The sequence below is a fragment of the Artemia franciscana genome, chromosome 2 (assembly GCF_032884065.1).
Source record: "Artemia franciscana chromosome 2, ASM3288406v1, whole genome shotgun sequence".
In the NCBI taxonomy this organism is placed as follows: Eukaryota; Metazoa; Arthropoda; class Branchiopoda; order Anostraca; family Artemiidae; genus Artemia; species Artemia franciscana.
The window spans coordinates 23087052-23108995 of record NC_088864.1 but is presented as its reverse complement, the minus strand read 5'-3'; the positions used below and the strand labels follow the sequence as shown (position 1 = coordinate 23108995).

The window sequence follows — 21944 nt, the reverse complement described above, 5'->3', positions numbered from 1 at the left end:
GCCAGAAAGATATTGAGAGGTCCCAAGCTCTCGTCCCCCGGGATCCGTCATTGGATGACAGATTGCCAACGACAGTCCTTGTCAACCAGCCGTCATTGGGCAAACGAAAATCAGATCGTGCCCAAATGGGGTGAAAGAATGTTGTAAGGAAATATTTAAGGGGAATTGGAGCTTCTTGGAAAAGTATAAAGAGGGGGACTTTAAATAGATTGATATGGAGGAGGAACGAACGTCACTGTGTTGACTTTAGGTGGCTTGGTGTTGTAGCAAGTTTATAGTAGTAGCAGTTACAGTAGAAGTAGTGGTAGTAGTATCTCTAGATTCTCATGCTTACTGGGCTAGCCCAAGGCTAGGACAAGCCTAGCCGGTTCTTTTTAGTCAGCAGTTGACATCCACCGATTTCTACCAACTTCAACTAGCTTAGTGAATTAAAAGTTCATATTTCAAACCAACACCTCAGTGTGCGATCTGTGTTTATTTGATCAATGTTTTTGAGTTTCATTATTAAATATCATGGCTTAGCATGTTTCCTTTAAGTGTTGGGCTTTGTAATTGATCTTTTTTCAGCCAATACCTTTTTTTAGTGCATAATATTGTATTTCCTTGAACAGATTGAACTGGAGGAGGATCGTGCTTAGTTGTATTAGTTTTCAGTGGCTTGGTGTTGCAATGAGTTGTTGGTAGTAGTAGGAATATTTATGTACATGCACATCTACAGGACTTGTTTTTTAAGATCTTTAGCCGCAAATTTGACGATAAGTAAGCCTGGATATGAGATGATTCAGCGTGATAAAATCATTGAAACGTATCTGACACCATATGGTGAGTATATTCTGGCATTGATTTTCAAAGCTGCTCTACAGACGTCAAAAACTAAAGAAAGTGAAATTCAATTTCACTTTTTTTTTCTTTTCCTCACGACCAAAAATTTCTTGTTTCATTTAACATTTGAGGTGACCTTTGCGGTTCTCACTTATAGTTAGACTATAATTATCTGCCATTAGTGTCTATTCGGTTTTGATTCTAGACATTAACAAGTGGAAAGCGAATTCAATACGTGTATTTATATGGGTCCGCATTAACAAGTGAAAATTTTCTTTAAGAGCTAAAATTTCTTCAAAGTATAATAATTGGTTATTCATCGGATAATGAGCAGATCTGATTTTGGCTTCCAACTAACTAATTTTTGATTTGTTCAAAGTTGTTTTTTAAAAGTTGTTTAGTTAATAAAAAGACCAATTGAGGTAGATTTAGAGAGAGGGTCAACATATACTTACTGTTTTCAAAAATTGCTGTTTTAAAAGATAGTGTGTTCATAGAAAAATCTATAGCAGAATCTGAACAAAGTACAGGCTATTTCCCTTAAAAAATTATTGTGCTTTTTTAGTCATTTTACCTTAATTTGAGGCATAAGTAAAACCTAAACCATAAATAATAAAAAAATCCTTTGATCACATTGACATGAAGCCATTGGTAAACATGATTGTTCAAGAAAATGGGCCATGAACAAAGCCTAAGAGTATTGTCAGAAAACATCGTATGTAGCCATTGAAAGACTACATTTCTTTGGTAAATTATATGAGCTTTTTCAACAACTAAAAATATAAAAATGCAAAATTGCGGCTATTCATTGGTAATACTTCATAGGAAATAATTTTTTTTGAATAACCAGTCACTAAACCTTTTTTCTCTCATGTACCACTAATGAATGTTACTTGTTGTTGTATGCATCTGGAAAGGGTAACCTATTAGGTAAAAACTCTTTAAATGTCTATGGCTGTACAGACTTCTTAAGAAATTCATACTTAAGAATTTTTAGTGCCTGGCTTCACAGTAAATTCGATCAGAGCCAGTCTACTAACGAATAAATGTCCAAGAAAGACCCTAATTTTAGCTATATTTACTAATTTATTGCCCTTCACTGAAGAGCATTTGGTAGTTTTGATGCAAAATCAACAAAATGGAGCAAGATAAGTGATAAATCACTGAAATTTCGAAAATAAGAAAGGCATTTTTAGGCTTTATGTCTGTTAGGACTACATTTTTTTTTCAGACTGCCTCGAACAACTTGGGTGAGGTAGCCGTCTTGTTATATATATATATATATATATATATATATATATATATATATATATATATATATATATATATATATATATATATATACTGGGGACTCTCATATGTTACAAAGATGTTTTTCTGGGGAATTTCGTTCTGCATTTACAAAAGTAACGCACTACCTTAGTGGTTGTTGGGCATCAATTGGTTATAAATTTCTACTCAAATGTGTGCAAAATCAAGCTTAAAGGTGCTTATTTCCAAATAAGGCCTTTAAACTAACTCGACAACCGCTTCAGGACAGTTTTGTCTTGAACTCATTGCAATATCACTCTCAGAGGATAATATTCTCATGTATATCCTTACTCCTGCTGTAATTTCATCTTTATTCTTTAGGTTTTGTATGTGTCAAGTAGCGAAGAAGGGAGGAGTCTACTTACTACACTCAAAGCTTTGCTTGGGTATTTCTTGAAGATCAGGAAGAGGATATGTTTCTTTTAGTTGTTTCATTCTTTATTTACCTTATATGCATTATTGCTCTCACTTAAGCAGGAGCTATAAGCTTTATTTTTTGTTCAAATGTCATTTTATGGCTGTTTCAGAAGTTGGTTCCTGGCAGAAAAACGATTATGGAGCTTAAAAAAATGCCAAGTGTCGCCAAACGCTAGATGGCGTTTATAGTTTTTCTTATCGTCACCAGTGCCAGTTTTCGCTTTTATAAGTTACCCATAGTCTTTGGCTCAGAAACTTGCAGTTCAGTGACAAATGAAAGCTAGCCTTAAAATATCGATACCACGAAGCTTGGAGACAGTTTATTGAAAAGCAATATATAAAAAGCTATTAAAAATATTCTTTCAGTTTTAATGAGATCAAGTAATTGAGTTAAAACATTCTCGAACTTGTTTGAGCATTCACTTAGGCATATATAGTATTAAGTTAAATTGTTGTAAGTATTAGATACATATCATGTAGAGGATATAATTGCAAAAGCGAACAAAATAAACGAATAAAGAAAAGCAATTGTAATAGGGAAGTAAGTTTGACCAGAAGATGTAGATTATCTATTTTCTAATGCAAAAAAGGGGTAACTTGAATACGTATATTGACAGTTATCAAAGTGAATTTTATTTGTTTGAAATTGACTACATATTTTATTCAGTATGACTGTTTCTATTTTATTAATATGATTTAATTTTTTATTAAGGAAGACTTTTTATGGATAAAAGCAAAAGCTGGTTGCATGATTGTGTTACTAGAAGAAAAACATACAATAAGGTTATTAAAACTATATAAAAGAAAAAACGAAACATGTAAAATTAAGGGAATAACTCGTATTTATGTTGACTGCCAAACTTAGTCAGTACAACTATTTTTTAACTGACTTTTATGAGTACAGTTTGTAGTCTATTTATTCATATTTTCTTCATTTTTCATGATTTTTCAAATCGTTTGGTTTTTTTCAACTGCTATGACCCTAGATGTTCATTTTTACCAAAAGTGGTATTTTTTTGGATGCAGCATTATCATTTAATTTTGCGAACTGTAATAACGCTATTAGTTTAATCCAAAGTCTTTAATTTTTATTTTAAATCATTAATTCTAATTATATTTTGTTTATATTTTATCATTTATAATCTAATTATCTATTTGCGAAAAATCGAGAGTTAGTTGGACGGAAAACTAAACAAATATACAAAACGTCAGATATGTAAAATCGCATTATAAGAGAAGTCTATGGCAAAGACAAAGGCCACAGCCCCCTATACCTGAGTGTTTAAAGTCAAAGGGCCAAGCTAGCGGAGGAAGACAACAAAAGTATAACAGTTCAAAATAGGGATGAAACCTTTTAATCGACAGTGAACAGATATAAAATTTTTAACTGGATATTTCAAACACATATACAGTGTTCATCATCAGCAGTAAAACTAACTGCTAGCTTTACTGCTGATGATGGACACTGTGTATGTGTTCGAAATATCCAGTTAAAAATTTTATATCTGTTCACTGTCGATTAAAAGGATTCATTCCTATTTTGAACTGCTATACTTTCGTCATGGAAAGGCAGTGTGGTCTTCGAAGTTTTCGAAGACAACAGAGAACTAGTCAAGCCGGCTTAATAGGTAGTAAATGCTTTTATGTAATTTTATTTGAATTAAATTGCCCCTTTTTTTTAATATGTCCAGAAACTGATCACTTCCATGTTTTTAATTAAAGTTAAATCTGTACCTAACAATCTAGTCCTTAATTGTAAGCCTTTTTCTACCTTCCAGTTTGTAGAGGTGGGAATAACTTTTGCGTTGACTAACGATTATGGTCATCCAACCATAATAAAACCATTTACTTTCTACTTTTCTTCTTTCTGTTGTCTATCCCACTTTTCTTGTCACTTAATTTTTGTAATTTTTCAAATGGAAATATAGGTAATTTCTAAGACTAGCTCTTTAGATTACCCATTACCAGTTTAAACTCAATTGAGATGCAAAGTCACCTTTATTTGCATGATATTGATAGTTTTGAAGATAAGGTTGCCAAGCTTTTAAAATAGCTTTTTAAATGTTCCTTTTTAAAGCATGATGCCAAACATCTTAGAAAAAAGCTAAGTAAACAGATTCTGATTTGTTACGAAGTTTGATTTGTTGTACTTTGTCAAACATGCATATAAGAAATTTTCCGCACAGCATAAGGTAGAAAAGAACGGATACTTTTTAGTCAGTTTAAAAGCATTTTCGCAACTTGGTTTAGCAATGATGAATCTTTTAGAGATAACAACGCCCAGCTTTACTAAACCAATTTAAAATTCTCTATAATATTAAAATTAAACTTCTTCTTTTAATCACTGAAATTGAAAAAAAAACAATCTGAACATGTAATATTTACTTTTTGGTTATTATCTAAAGAGTGCAGTTTTTCTTCAAGTTTGGTTCTATTAAGCGATGATTTTATGCTACCAGACATAAGATAATTCAACTTGAGGTGCCGTGGGGGAGTTTTCTCTTTTTGAATCAAGATTCTAATAACTGGAGTTTTTCCAATATATTATAGTTTTTATAGTTTTAATATATTTAATATTAAATATATTTTATATAAAATATATTTTATAGTTTTTAATATATTATAGTTTTTCCAATATATTTTTCTGATTTTTTTAATAGAAATAATAAGATGTATTTTTCAAAGTTAAGAGGGTGTTAAAAAAAATTAGGAGGAGCAACCATTCCCCTTCCTCCACCCTCCTCCTCCTAAGTTGCCACCCTAACTTCACTAATGCATCTGGGTCGTATTTAATTCAAATCATACTTCGAAACCTAAGTCTTTTTATCGTTCCATAACATTTCTTTCAGTCTTATATTTTCCAGCATAATTTTGCCTAATGATCTTCTTTAAAACTAATTTGACCAATTGCAAGTTGATTTTTATGCAAAGTCTTGAGATTTTTTATCACTGCTTTATTCATTTATGCATTGCTTTTTCCAAGCCCAGCTTTACAACGATCTTCTTTCTATACACTTAATATGACAAAGTTATTATTGACGTTGGTTACTTTGTGTTGTTCTTTTTTAGAGATGAAGTTTTAGTTTTTCTTATTATATTTTTTGACTATTTCCTCTGCCTGTATTCATTATACAACTTTTAGCTTTGTCAATTACTTCTGTTTATCATCTAGACGCACGCTTCATTTCTGTTAATTTTGCACTGTATATCTTAGCTTTCCAGCTTACGATTAGTGTTTTCATTTTTAGGACAATTCTACTCAAAACCGTTTCCAGGTGGTACCGAGTTTAAACCCCTCCCCCAAAAATTTTGTTTGACTCATAAAAACGTAATGAAAAGACAAATAAACAATTTTTAATGGGTTTCTTACAATTTTGCCCCTTCCCTGAAAAAATCCCAGACACATTCTTGATTCTCGTATAAAGATCGCATCTTTGGTCCAAGGAAACTCAGAGTGCAATAAACATAGCCACATTAATGTAAACAAGAATGATTTTTATAAACAAGGATATGCCCATAAGTTTTCTTTTTTTTTTATTAATTCTGTTCTGAACAGTTGAAATGTTTCAAAATATTCTAAAAGTTTTGCAAAAAATTAAAATCGTAGACTATGAAAGCCTTCACTGCTCCTTTAACTCAATATTAGGGATATCTTTGTTGACTATTGTTTCTGGGGGAAGTTCAGCAAGACCATCAGTCTCAAAACTACTTTGCTGCTTGGGAGATACTCTTTTGCTAATCCTCCGCTTATTTCTTATTGACCTGAAAAAAAATAAATATTATTTTCTGTAAATAAATAATGTTAGGATATGCAGGGCCGTATCCAAGATTTTTTTTGGGGGATGTTTAAAAATTGTTTTTTCAGGGGGGTAGGTACAAAAAACAAATTTATGGAAATGTATTAAATTTTTTAATATTCGTTTTTGTCACGTTTTTAAGATTCAGACAAATATTTTGAGGGGGGCCCCGAGCCCCTAACCCCTCTCCCCGGATACGGCCTTGATTTGATATATATTTACACTAACAGTATTTACGGGCCATTGCTAATATAAAAAAATATAACGCTATACACAATATAAACAAATATACACCCTTAAATCCAGATTAAATGATGAATATATTATAGGAAATGGTCCGCGTGTATCATATGTGTACCCACAAACTTACCCAACTTTTTAGTCACCATAAGACTTTTATCACTTAATATTATATCAACCCATTCCTCCCTTGTGTTCCAAAACGGAGAAATTTCCACCCTCAGACCATTTTAATTTTCACAATAACCCAAAAAAAGACGTAAGTCGTTCTCCTCATTCCCCCACATTGACCGAAATTAAGGGCTTAACTCCGATTCGTCCTTGTTCTATTAATCCTTCGCCTTGTAATTAATCCTCCGCCAAATATGTAACTAATTAAAAACCATGGCTCAATGACATAAGTAAATAACGAATTGATGCATCTTAAATAGTTCTTACACCTACTTGTGTATTTATCGAACCCTTATTTTTTCAGAATTAGTTTTTTACGCCGCAACATATTACGACATAATCAAAATCAGTATCTCACTAAAAAGGTGTGTTGAAATTCCGTTTTAATAACTACTATTATGGTTAAGATAGTGTTCAACCCTAGCAATTTTACCTTTAGTTTTTACAAAAAGAAGGACAACAACAAAATATGAAAACATTGAAAAAGTGGGAAGTATTTTAATGATGGTGATTCCGCGACATTACTGTGTTTTCTTAGACCATTGTTCTCAGCGCTTATAAAGTTTTCTTACGTTACAATGAGCGTTCTATCTTAAAAGTCGCCCTGTGAAGATTAGTAAAAGTAGTGCTACGAAAAGTAGCACTACTTTTACGAAAAGTAGTGCTTTCCTTTTTTAGTTCAAGTTTATTTGCAGCTATACAGAAAAATAGAAAGAGCTTGTTACTCCGATAAAACTTGTTACTTTCTCTTTTTTGAAAGGGAAAAAAAGCATTTTGACTCTTTTTATATGACCAATTTGCGAGCTACAAGAGATTTATTGAGTGACACTTCAAGCTTCAGTACTTTCTTTAATATCCTAGTTCAAAAATCAGAATTGTTAGTTCTGACAATAAAAGTTTATACTATCCTATACAGGAAAGTCTAAAGGCCATCACCGTCCGAAACACGTTAAGAGATTCTTATCATGTAATTAAAAATAAAATTTTTAATTCTTAAATATCAATATTTTTTATATTATTGAATAATTATTAAAATCAGAATACATTAAAGATTCTTTAATTCTAAGAAAATTCAAACTCTTTAAAATAGTCTTAATTCTTAATTATACAACGCCCGGAATGGCTTTCAAATGGGATTTTGACTCTCAATCAGATTATTTTGTCACTAATGGCCAATATCAGCACCGAACAACATTAAAAACAATATATATATATATATATATATATATATATATATATATATATATATATATATATATATATATATATATATATATATATATATATATATACTGTATTTTAAAGTGTTTTTTTTTCAAATGCTTTTCACCAACAGCTACCTGGTCGAAGTCGACCCGCCTGTTTAGCTCACCAGGTTGGCTTGTGAGCTCATGTTTTATACTGTAACATTTCAACATATTACATTTAAAAGCAACGGAATGGAGAATTGAATAATCAAATCGTTCGTTGTGTTGAACGGTGAGTTGAAATAAATCCTCTTCCTTTGTAAGTGGGATTGTGGAATTGTAGCTTGAAAACAAGGTATATTAAAAATCCAGATTTGCACATGAAAAGTTATTAGCATAAAGACTTTGCATGATCTTGGGTAAATAGGTGAAAAACTTGTAGTGTGTATACTATTAATGAAAGTTACACTGTGAAATTGTGCGTATACGAGGATCTCGGGACATCAAATTTCAGCCCTCTATCTGCACAAATATGAAATTTCATATTTTTCTTAAGGAGGACAGTAGCAGGTATTTATCGTTTTTTTTTCTTTTTTTCAAGGGATGATCGTAGAAGATTGAAAAAGAACCTGTTTAAATGGACATTTAGAGTTCTAGAATTCTTTATAAGTAACAGAAGAGCTGCATTGCAGCAAAGTTTCATTTATAGACATTGTTTGGTGTAGAACCAGGGCTTTGGCCTGTCTAGGACCAAACGGCTATGGCTCTAAATTTTGACATAGTCAATACCCTTAAAACTATAAAACTAAAACATTAAAGCCTCCTGGTTTGAGAGGAAATATTTGGTGAATACCTCATCATTTGAAGAGGTTAATTCATTTGTGACTTTTGTTCAGTGTTGCTTAGTTGCACTTAAAGTTTCATAGGGCAGGTAAGAATATAATTATTGAGGATGGAGTGGTACCGGAATTCTCAAGAAGAAAACTTTTAGACTAACATTTTCCCAAATTTTATGAAAGAACCTCTATATCAGTCTAAAGACGAAGGGGAGAGAATTTACCTCTTAACGTAAATTCATTTGAAGGATATATTTAGAGATACAATTAGCCCTAGATCGTCATTTAATATCGAAGATCTTCTTCTGATCTATACGTTGACGACAGGAATCCAGCAAAGCTTTTCCCCAACAGAGGTCAGACCATTTCCTGACCTCAAACGTGCACAGTAAAATTAGCTTTCACTTTAAAATTGGATCTTGCTGAAATCTAACGACCAAATCCTGCACATGATCTGGCTACAGGAATTTATATCCCACCCTCACCCATTCCCAACGGAGCTTGGCTAAGGTCCAGCTCCCAGAAGAGAAAACTAGAGCACTCGCTTGATTTTTCCAGTAAGTTTGACTGCGATTTGACAAATTTTCTTGTACTGAAAACAAGTTCTCACAAAAAGCCCTTGAACAAATGATATGAATTCGGAGTTAAACTTCGCGGGAAGATGTCAGACTTCATCCGGAACAGCAAGAGACACAACTACAGCACTTGTTCTTACTTCCTGGCAGGTTTGGTGAAAATCCAAGAGCTTTTTCAGGTAGATGTATTGAAGAAGAGAATTTGGGCCCAGAAATCCTCATTCCTCGAAGTGATACAAGAGTTTCTATATCCCTCAAGTCTACCGACAACCACAAGCTGGTTCTTTTAGATTTCACAATGGTAAGAATTTAAGGAGCCCCTTTCCCACAGAGGACATTATGAATATAGACTCTGAATAGATACAGAGACAAATCTAAGTTAATTTTCCAAGCAGTTCGGGACTTCATGACGCAGTTCATGACGAATTTTTCTGACCGTAAGAATAACGATATTCTGCAATTAGCTTGGATCCACCGATATTTTAATACTTTTCCCGAGTCAATTTTGGTGTACATACCCGATATTCTCAGCTCCTTACCAAATGTCTTCTCGAAAAAAAGCAGCAAAAATATGTCCCTCCTGCGTCAGCTAATACAAATATTTCTTCGACCAATCGGCTGAAGTATCAAAATATTGATATTGATGGTAAAAATGTTTTATTTATTTATAAAAGGATTATCAGAAACTAGCAAACAGTTTGCATGTACTTTTTCAAATGTCTTTTTACTCTTCTTTAATGTCTGATAGTTACGTCAATTGTAAAGAGAGGAAAATACGTAAATAAATGTGATTCCTACAGGCCTCCTACTGTAGCTTGCATGATTAGCGAAGTTTTTGAATATGGGCTTCTTCCTTATATTATTGATATTGTGAATCATGATATAGGTCAATGCAGATTCGTAAAGACCATTTTCATCAATAAATCACTGCGCCGTATTACTGGTATTACTTATTCTGTCAAAATTCCAACGGTCATAGTCTATAAAGGCTGGGTACGTAGTTACCCAGCCTACGTATGAGAGTACCCCCTAGAGGGTACCCCCAAAGGTATGGAAGGAAAAATTCTCGTCCCTTAGCTTACCACGCCTTCTCCACCTGGTAAAAGATAGAAGTGCATACTGGAGTTATATCAATAGACTGGGCAAAAAAGAGGCCCTAAGACGACCTTCAAGGACGGATAGGACTTGAGTCCAGTAAGTCAAATCAAAGAATATTTATGTCAAAACGCTCATCGGGTAATTGCTCTTTTTTTAAGAATGATTGACTAAAGGTCAATCATTAAACAACCGTTCTTTAGATATATTTAAAGCTTTCAATAGTTTTATGTACTCACAGGATATTTGTTCTTAAAATCAGCTTGGTATAATTACATCAATAATTTCTTTACTACGTTTTTGTTATTCCCATTCATACGTGATATTGAAGTAAAATATATTTGCTTTTGAGAATGCTACTGGTTAGGCAAGAAAGTGTTAAATTTTACTTTTTTTTCAACTGTGGTCAGCAAGGCTCTCTTCAGTTTTTTTTCGGGGGAGGTGAAGGGGGTGTTAGTGGAAGTGTCTTATTCAGGCCATGCTGACAAGCTTCTCCTAATTAGTCTTAATAAATGGAGGTTTGAACGGAGCGTTAGTGTGATTGGATCTATGCTTGATGAAATAGGCCTATCATTGAATTCTCCGAAATATGAGCATAAGCTTTTTAACACTGTTAATCGTGTAAATTGCATTCCTTATCACACTTTTATAATACCTAGCGTTCGTGTCATTAAATGGCTTTGCACTTGCATATATGAAAATGCAGACAGCATCTGGCTTAAATCTGCAATTTTAAAGGATAAGATTAAAGCTGGATAGGGAAACATTGCTGCAGACTGTGGTCGTCCGAATAGGCGCGGTCTCGGTAAAATCTACTGCAATTTTAGTAACCATCCGATTTTATTTACATCTAGGCTGCAGCCGCTTTTTAGTAAGCAGGCAAATGAAGGTTATTTATTTAGATATTATAGCTTTTATTATGTTCGTCGCTTGCTGGGCAAAAAAGGAGCCTTTTGGGTCGTGACGGGGGAACAGCAATTTTTTTCCTTGTTTGAAATTGCACAAACAAAAGTTATTCAGGATACTAGTTTTTTGGGAACCCATAATAGTCCCATCTGTTTTGTTTTATCAGTGAATTTATTTGTTGTTATTGTTTCTTTATTTTTGGGATAATCTGCCAATTACATTTATTGTAGAATGGTTTAAAAATAAATTCTTGTTTATCATTACTATATTAGGAACAATGGTCCGGTGATTTACTTGTTTTTTTTTTTGTTTTTTTTTTAGAAATGGAAGATCAATCCAACGCCGAAGCTGCCTGGAACTATACCGGCTTTGAAAATCATTTGGAATAGTAATTATAGAAAACGAAGGGACATGTCGGTGGAAAATCTTAAATGGATGCTAAATATACGGTTGAAAGTTTTATTTCTTGAGCTTACAGACACACGGGTGGATGATAGATGGCGTAGCCCACAAACTCTTTTTTTTGCTATTAATTATAGTTGACCACTGAAGGCCTGGAGGAAGAAGTTTTCGAGAAACGAGATAGGGTTTGTAAATGAAGTAGTCGAAACATTCGTTTCCAGTGTGCATGAAAAGCCCTTGTCAAGGTTGTTTTTCTCTCTAAGACACTATGAGGCTGTAGTCGATTTCCTTGGCCTTGATCTGGGCGAATGCCTTGGCTAATTTATGTTTTGTCTGTAAACGAACAGCAGCGATTACTCCACTACGAGGCTTTCTGCATTCCGCTCAACATTGTAGACAAGCTTCATCAAATCATATGCAGCAACATGGTCTGGATTATTGCACCAGTTATGCGATTCTGTACCATGGTGAACTTTTCTGACAGAAACTGCAGCATTCTCGGCTTTGACGATTTTGCATACCATTTAAGAAAAATGAAAATAAAATATTCTAATAGAAAAAAAGAATAGAAACAGAAAAATAGAAAATAAAAATGGAATGAAAAATAATTTTTAATAAAACGTTTCTTCTTGCTCTGACAAAACATGCGTCCTCCAATGACTTGAAAAAGGTAGCTGTTTCGTCGACATTTGCGCAGTGGATTTCCGAAAGGCCTTTGACCTAATCCGCCACCGGACTGCAGGCATGAATCTCCCGGAAATGGGGGTCAAACGATGCACCCTTGGCCTTGTACTTGACTTCTTAACTGGCCGAAAACAAAAAGTCTTTGCACTCCACGAAAACGATTCGGATTCATCATGGTCAGATACTTCTTGCGGGGCCCCACAAGGCAAAAAATTAGCTGGAATAATTTTCCTGGCTGTAATTAATTCCCTGCTTAACCATCACGACGACCGTTACAAGTTTGTAGATGATCTGTCCATAGTGCTCGCTTACCTGGTCGAAAACACTGTCATAACAAAGCAGTTTTCAGACCAGTTATTTGATCAGCTAAAGACCGAATGCTCAAGTCATGATCTTACCATTAACGTAGCCAAGTTGAAGATAATTCGTTTCAACCCTCTGAAGCGGAATATAGATATGCCTCTAGTCCCTTTCCCGATTGTGAACGAAATAAAAATCTTAGGAGTAACTTTCACTAGTGACTGTAGTTTCAGTGCCCATATAAATTTAACCGTCCACAAGGCTAATGCAAGCCTTCAGACACTTACCAAAATGAGGCGTTTTGGGTGTGATACTAAAAGCCTTCTCCATGCCTACACATGTTATTTTCACCCGTTGCTCGAGTACGCGTGCCCGGTGTGGGGTCCATCTGCTATCCGCACAGCGTACCTATTACGCGACATAGAGTGCGTCCAGAAAAGAGCAACAAGGATTATACTCCGAGACCGTGGCATACCCTACGATCAAGCCCTCGCTAAATTAAATTTATCTCCACTTAAAGTCCGGCTGGAACACCTTATTCACCAATTTGGAAAATTCATCCTAGCCAATAAGAGCCACCGATCTTTACTACCCGAACCAGCCCCTCCCAATAGCCGAACTCGATTACGAAATAAACTTGTACCCCCTAAAGTACGAACCAATCCATACGCAAACTCATTTGTGCCTTTTTTCACATCAGTTTTTAATGCTGAGTTGTAGTGTGTGATTTTTGTTTAAATGTATGATTTTTGTGAAAAAACTGAATTTAGCTCTATGCTACGATAGTTTTTAAATATACCGATCTCTCTCTCTCTCTCTCTAAGTATTAGGACATCCAAGAAGTACAGAAGAATTCAATTCTTTGAAAGAACAAAATATGTATTCTGGAACAGGTCTAAATTTGTAGCATCTCAGTTGACACTGAAGGCCTGTTTTGTTCGACAAATTATAGGTGATAATTGCGTCAAGGACTTCATTTGAAAATAATGCCATTATGCACATGATTGAAAAAAAAATAATCAAAAGGGCTGATGTGAAAGAGGTTCGATCTTAGAAGAGCAAAAGAAATAGTCCAGCTCAGACACGGAATAAAATTGATTAATATATAAGAAATCCAGGTCATTTCGGACACAGGTAAGACTTGAGCAACCATGGAATGTAATTTAGAAATTTCTGCTTTAGGGGTCACGCACCAGTTAATTGAAATTACCAAATAGGGAACAACTAAGGCGGTAATTCTAAAATTTCCATACTAGGCTGGCTACTGGCCTACAAGTAAAAGAGGACTTCTAGTTTGTCAGAAGATAAATTATGAGTATGCTTAAGTAAAAAAAAAGCTATTCAACTGAAAGTAAGGAGCAACATTAAAACTGAAAACAATCAAAAACTATTCCGTATATGAGGGAGGATAACCCTTCCTCAATTCTCACTCGTTACGCTTACGTGTTAAATTTCTTTAAAAATACTTCTCGTTCAAACTCAACTCTTGTGTTCTTTTATTCGAACTCTTGTGTTAGAGCAGTATTTCTTAAAGGATTAAGGAATAACGAAGTTGAATGAGAAAGTATTTTTTATAGAACATTAGAACAAAGACCGAGGCTTGAGGAAGTGGCAGCTCCCCTCACACAGACAATAATTTTTGTTCATTTTAAGTTTTAATGTTGCCCCTTACTTTCAGTTGAAAAACTATTCAATTAGAATTTAACATCTGACTGTTTTTAAAATCATGGCATGATGTCCTCCCCCTTTTCTGTGAAAAATTTTTCCCAGGAAATTACCTCCCTCACCCCACCAAAAAAATCTGCTCCTGTAGATCCCTCGCCCAGCAGGAAATTTCACCCCAAAAATTTCCGTATATTTCCCAATAACGAATACTATATGTGAACAATGGGCAAATTGCGTAACTTAGTTTTCTCAGGGGCTGCGGGTGTTCATATGTAATTTCCAAATACATATTTATTTGACTTTTCAACTATGCTGGATCAAGCGGCCATCTCAAAATTTTGATCGAGTATCTTCGGGAAAAAAGGGCGTGGGAGGAGAGTTAGCTGTCCTCCAATCTTTTTGGTCTCTTAGAATGAGTACTAGAACTTTAGATTTCCTTTCAAATCGACCCTCTCTTGATATTCATGGACTTCTGGGTCAATACAATCGCTCCTGGGGAAAAATAAAATAATGCACAAATCCTGCGGTCTTTCTTCTGGCAAAAAAAATCCACATTTTTGTAGGTAAGAGCTTGAAATAACTACAGTAGGGTGCACTTGTATAATAAATCTGATGGTGCGATTTTCAATAGGATGGCTTGAATTTTCGGTAGTGTTTTCCCTCTTTTTCTAAAATCAGGCAAATTTTCTCAGGCTTGTAGCTTTTGATGGGCAAGATTAAACTTAATGAGTTTAATGTATTTGGAATAATCGCAAACAGCCCATTCTTTTGCTGTATCCATTGTTATCAAATCTTCGTGTTGTAGAGTTTAGGTTACTATTGAGCCGAGTTTTTCTTGCAGCTCGTTATCTCGAACTGTTTGATCACCTTCGATATTTTAGAAGTAAGACAAATGTCCTGCATTGAGGTTAGATTACCAGCTAGCTCTTTTTTTTTTGTTATGGGCAGGACCAACCTATCAGAGGTACTACCAAGAGTAAATTTCACTTGATAGAGAAATGTAAAAACATAGCTTGGGTAGAGGGGAATTCTAGCAGATAACGGCTGTCATTCGAAAGAATGAGTTCCTGGAGATCTGCCGCCTTAAACTTAGAAAAAAGTTTAGACAGGAAGAGAAATTTGGTAATACTTTGCATTGGTTTTCTGTGATAACAATTTTATTTTTATTTACGGCATAGAAGTTCTTCAATAGAGGGTGATAGACAAGGCACTTAAGACTGTAGCAAGGACTGTCTGAGGAATTATAAATAACACTCCTGTGCTTTTTACAAGAATGGTGTTCAATTATCGAATGTTCAGATTCACCGCATCTGGAGAACCTCAGCTTCCGTCTGCATGAAGATCTACGATGACCGTATGATTAATACGAAAAATACTGGAGTGGCAAGTGTTCAAACATACTAATAGGGAATCTCCCATGCCTTATGACAAGTGAGGAAGAATGGCAGAGAACAATCTTTGACTTAAAATAAAGCTTGAATGATCTCGTGTTGCACATTAAGTTTATGTTGCCACAGTTAGCTGTAAAATTACAGACGTCGATTTCATCCACATCTCCAGGAACATAACGGTCTAATTCCAGTGAATGGTGGACACTGGAGTTTTGGCTCGACATCAGAATTGCTGTCTGTTATATTTGATGCAATTGACTCGCCGCAAATTCCGCCATTTGTGAACACTTTACAGGTTTTTTTAAGGTCCGACAAAGGATTATTGAGCATAACTGAATATTGTGGCTTGGTAGAGGGACTCACAAATTGATTCATTGATGCGGCATATTTCTCAGCTACAAGGTTTTTTTTCTCAGGTCCATTGAGGTACTCAGATTACTACAAATTTCTGTCACTTTCTATTTAGCGTTAGCATTTTCACCCAGTGAAGTGGGAATCTCGTTAAGTTGTAATATCACAAATTTCTGTAATTTGACCTGATTAGTCTCGCACCACTGGAATAGTTTTAGCATTGTAATTAAATTATCTGAAGTCTTATGACGAGCAGCAATAAGCATCAAAATAGTTGAGTAATGCTAATTATCCCTTTAGTTTTCATAATTGCGTCCTTGTCGAATAAACTCACAGCTATTTGTCAATTGTCATCCATTTTATTTGCGAGTAATACCGGTGACAAATAGTTCAGAGTTGCGTTATATACTAGTCTTTCATCATCGCTCGACATTGTGCTTGTTTAATAGCATCTAAACTCTGTTTGAAAGACCAAAACAACCTGTTCCCCACAATTTAAGAGGTTGGTCTTTGTAGGTATCGAGGTACTGTGGAATACACACCACTTGTCTCCCGCAGTTTAATTGATTAGCCTCGGCAAGCTCAACATTTATTTAGACCTATTTTTCCCCGCAGTTTTGACAATTTTCGGCACTGACACACTCTGTCGGTAATTTACAGTTTTTGGGTTTATCGACTTAGAAACTTCGCTTGGCAACCAATTGTCAAATTTGAAAAATGTAGCAGATGTGCTATAGGATATTAACAAGGGAATTTTGATAAATAAATTATGCAACTTCACTTACAATATTGGCTTGAAAAACTGGTTTCACTGTCCACGGGTCAGGCATTGATTAGCAGGACTCCAATTATAATTTTTTTTTTTTGAGAATTACAAAAAAATAGCAAGAAACCTCTCAATTATGACGTTAAATCAAAATAAAAAGCACCCCATTAATGTCACTCATATTCCATAAAGAGGAAAATGAACGTGCTGCATGGGTGGCACTGACGCGTCCTTTTTTCTGGTTTTTCACAGAGGTGATGGCAAGGAGTCAGTGTTTTTATAGCATAGGGAGAGGGCTTGTTTGAACTAAAATGGAAATGCTTATTGTCGTCCTTAAGTGACAAAAGATATCACACCACAAAAAAGTGCGATTTTCCTACTATTTCCTGCTTCAGAATATTAACTTTTGTCCGAGTAGGGTGAAAATGCTGGAAAATGGAAATTCTGAGGTCCCCAATCAATTTTGAGTCGTATAAAATGCTCAAGTGGAGGCTTACAGTCGTAAACATTGAAAAATGAGGGAAATCAAATTTTATTATGGGTAGTACGACCTTTGTGTCGCGTCCCCTTTTCTTTCTTTTTTTTCCAGGGGTGGCTGTTTTGAACTAGACTTTGTAGTTCATCATAAGGGGTGCATCTGTCCGCAAATTACAAATTCCAAGGCTTTATACAGGTAAAACAAAAAAGATAACATAACATAGGAAAGTGCCATTTTCTTTGACGAAAGAATATATTCGGCAAAGTAGGGCGAAAATTCCAATGAATGAATATTCTTTAATACCCAGTTTGTTGGAAACTGCTTAAAAGATTGTTAAACAAAAGCCTAACTTATTATAAAGTATTATATCAAATACCTAACCTAACCTCCTCTATATATAAAATATTTAATTAAAATGTACCTGCATCGTAGTTTGTTTCACGAAAGAACTTAACTTCACTTATTGAGTGTGTTCTGAATAATACACAAGTACCCCATTTTATTCTGAGAATCTGTCAGATCTCTTTTTTCTAAAATGTGTTACATCATCTTTTATCACTCATAGAAATAGTTAGAAGATGGGGATCGTGATAGGTTTCTGTTTAAGATATTGCGAGACATGAGTAAAGACACAGGAATAGTGTAGAAGATGCATAATATCGAAGCGTAGAAATAGTTAGTAAATAGACGATAATGTCCCTTTTTTTTGCTTGAGAAATAGTTATAAAACGGCACTTATACGACGAATTATTTATGATGAAATAATAAAGCCTAGTTATAAGACAGAACGAAAATGAAATGAATCTTTTAACAATCTTTTGTTAAACACACTCTTCCTAAAATGTCTCCTTCCCCGAAATATCGATTTTCTTTTGTTATTTTCCCTATTATGCGTCCTCCTATGAGCACTTTAGACAGTGCCCCTCAATCCACGCTTAAATCTTTTACAATATCCATCTCTCTCCCCCACCCTTCGCCCCTCGAAAGGCCCCCGGATCTTGGTGAGCTTGGATTAGACTTGTTTTTTTTCATAAATTTTTGCGTTTTGTGTGTTTTATATATTTTAGCGTTACCATGTGCGTGAGACGGTGTTTTTCTCCCAAAAATTACCCCCCAGAAAATTCCCCTAGAAAATTCTCTCCCGAGAATTTCCCCTGGAAAATCCCTCCGGATAATTTCTTCTATAGAAAATTCCCCGACATGCAAAATTGAGCAGCCATAGAGAAAGTAGAGAATAGGTATCTCAAAATATTAATCAGATTTTTCTAAGGGATAGCAAAGGGACTAGATATAAAAATATTTTTAGGACAAGGGCCAGTAGGTGTCCAATCACTTTTGACTTATAAAGAAGGACTAGAATTGTCAATTTACGATTGAATGAGTATATTCCAAAGTTTCAACAAACCAGAGGGAGAGATTGGGGACGAGGAAGGGGCAGCCCCCCCCCCCTATACGAAATAAGCTCTACTGATTTTGGAGTTTTATGATACTCTTTACTTTTATAATAACAGCGTAACAGAAATCAAGAAGAATTATTAATAAATTTCAATCTCCATCCCTCGCCCCTTCCTTTGAACTAATTCTGCATTTACCTGAAGGCTCAATGGCAATCTGATTTTTTTTTGGCATTAAAATTAACCCTTTCGGGCATCTGTCCCACTCTGAATTCAATAAGACCACCCTTCTTATAAAAAGCTCATATCTGAACAATTTGTCATTTTGCCAAACCCAGAGGTGGAGAAATTTTCCTTGGCAAACGCCTAGTACCAATATATACATAGGAAGATTTGAGTCTTGGGAGGATGCAAGATGGCTATGGTCTAAAAAATATTAGTCAAGATACCAAAATATTGTTTGATTCGCAATTTTATAGAAAATCTTAGCATAATAATCATTTCCGTCACAAATATCGACAGCTAATTCTAATAAAAAAACATGATAAAGTCAAAATAATAGTCAAAATATTTCCATTTGCAGGGGACTAGGGTAAGCAAATCATTATTTGAGCTAGGTGAATGAAACTATCCTAAATTTTCAGTAATTAATATTGGGACTAATATTAAAAAGTTTCATTCATCGGGTGCTGCTCTTTATTTAAGATATAGAAGAAGTTTGTATGGAAAGCAGTCGCTTAAGTAACGGTCGACTTTAGGGTCGCTTGATACTGTACGTCAGGGGATCAAAAGATTTTTTCGTTTTTATGTAACCCTAGACCTGTTTGTTACACCTCCCCCTCCCTCTTGTGTGTCTTCCTGATGAATGTTATATCTGATAGGAATAAAGAGCAAAATTGAGTTTTTTTTAACTTTGATAAAAGTCACTATTGTGAATTCAATCAAGCAAAGTTTTTTTTAACTGTTTGCGCATGTTTTCCTGATACTATGTACTTAGACTTAATAATTGGGCCTTATTTTGCAAAAAAGAAAACAAAATGATATAACTAAATCATTATACTTCATATCTAATAGCGTTTTCTCTCTACGATTCTTACCTTTACGATAAAGTAAATTTTGATAAACTAGCGCTTTACTGAAAGCTGATGTTGCTTTAGTTTTAAGGGAATTTTAACTGTACATTAAGCGTTATTGATATCAATATCTGGTGAAATAATTTTGAAACCCTTTATAAATTAGCCTTTAATATTCTGCAAGTTATTTAATGATTTTTCAACTCCTTAAAAACCTGTCAGGCTTTGGTTTCTTTTAGCAAAGCGCTAGTTTTTGCTAAATTCTATAAATGTGGCGAAATATAGTAAGTCAGTTAATTTGAGATATTTTCAAAGTATATAGTGTTAACAATATAATTAAATAATACTTGTCAATAAAAACATAAGTCAAGAATATAAGCAGAAGAAAATTGGGAACAAATGCTTGTTGAGGCATTAACTCCAACCAACCCCTTCCCCAAAAGAACTAACTTTTAAAGTTCTAAGAATTAAAATTCAAAAAATGTCAATGGATGTTATAATAAAAAAATAATAATCAGTAACAAATGTCTGGCTATTCCTCTACCTCTCAATTTAGTGAATCTTGAGCGAAAAAGTTTAAATATTCTCAAAGTCCATCCCTTGGAGCTTGTAAGCCCCAATCTAGTTTGAAATGAAAAATTATATGATTGATACAGTTTCCAGGGAAATATAAGCTTTCCAGGGAAAGCTTCTTATATGCGGCGATATAATAGGGTCATTCAAGAAGTGACGAGATAAGTATATGTAGCTCAGAAACCATTTACTTAATAATTTCAAAACTTTGTCTACTTTTCAACATAGTCTGAGCAACGGTTATAAATCTATCACGCCTTTGTTCTAATTTGTGTGTAGTCTCTTTAAGTGGTCCAACCAAATAAAAGTCTTCCACCCCAGTTTTAAAATATATCTAGACTTGGCAGTGACACATGTGTGTGCACGTTTCCATGCAGGAAACACATTTAGTCACACTTTTAGTCATGAATCCACGATGTTTCATTTGAATGGAAAGGCTTCTTTCTTGTGAGCATATCACTGTAATAATGGTTGCTACTGGCTCTTTGATCTTCAGGACAGTTACAAAAGGTACCGCCGGCTTGGACCTTAAGGGTCAAGTGCCGTCTTGCTCACTTACCTTACCGTCTTACGTCCTGTGAATTCCAGAATACTGTATACATGCTTTAAGGCCTGCCATTTAAACATAACTTAGTGGACTCTTGACTAAAGGTGTTATTTTTCTTCAGGACAATGCCTGCCAATATGTTGCACTACTAAGCTGAGAAACTGTTAAAAAACAGGGATTGGATATCCCTGGAAATTCCTTTGCTATCCTAACCTTGCCTTTCAGACTTACATTTGATTGGATCCCCTGAAGAGGCTCTAAACGGAAACAAATTTTGATCCAATGATGAAGTTAAAAATCAATTGCAAAGGTCGCTTCGAGATTAACCTAAAGATTTTATGTCAGAGACATCAAACAACAAAGGGATATGTGAATAAACGTTGCCGAGGATAGTAGTGTGCATGTATGCAATGCAGAGGTAAGATCCCGCAGGTCATTTGAATGCTATGTAATACTGATTCTACCTCCTTATTTGGGCACTAAAGCTACAGAATGTGTCCAATTTGGGTCACTGGTCTGAATACATGACCAGTTGGCCTGACAGGTATCCGATGTTTTTGAGTGAATGACATACATATTCCTGTCAGGAGTTGATTAGCAAATATTTGATCTTCACTAAATAAAAGGAGTGACCAGTCATTATAATACTTAATATTCAAGTCATGACAATTATATGAATAAATATTTTGTTTTTTGAAAATATCGCTTAGTATTGGGAATATGTGTAATGTCGAAAACAACAAAGTGGTATATACTTTAAACGATGATATGACAACCCTTGTTCAGCCATAACGCGACTTCCAAGGCCCCAAATGCCCCTCCGCCCAAATTTTCTGTCCTCCCTTTTTTGGACTTATTATTTTTTTGGAACTAAAAATTTTTTGTATTCAAAATTTTTTGGACTTAAAATTTTTCAAGAAGTGCTATGTTAAGAGAAATGGATTCAAAGCTATGGAATGGAAT

General features: G+C 34.6%; 1 protein-coding gene across 1 annotated transcript in view; it reads right to left on the bottom strand.

Annotated features, from left to right (window-relative positions):
• Nucleotides 1–4040: 4040 nt before the first annotated feature.
• The window catches only part of LOC136038963 (blood vessel epicardial substance-A-like), a 106524-nt gene continuing 88620 nt past the window's right edge, over nt 4041–21944 (bottom strand). Inside the window, exon 8 of the mRNA XM_065722484.1 lies at nt 4041–6312. Within this exon, the coding sequence (XP_065578556.1) occupies nt 6171–6312 (142 nt within the window). The 3' untranslated portion in view covers nt 4041–6170. The remainder of the gene's footprint in view (nt 6313–21944) is intronic.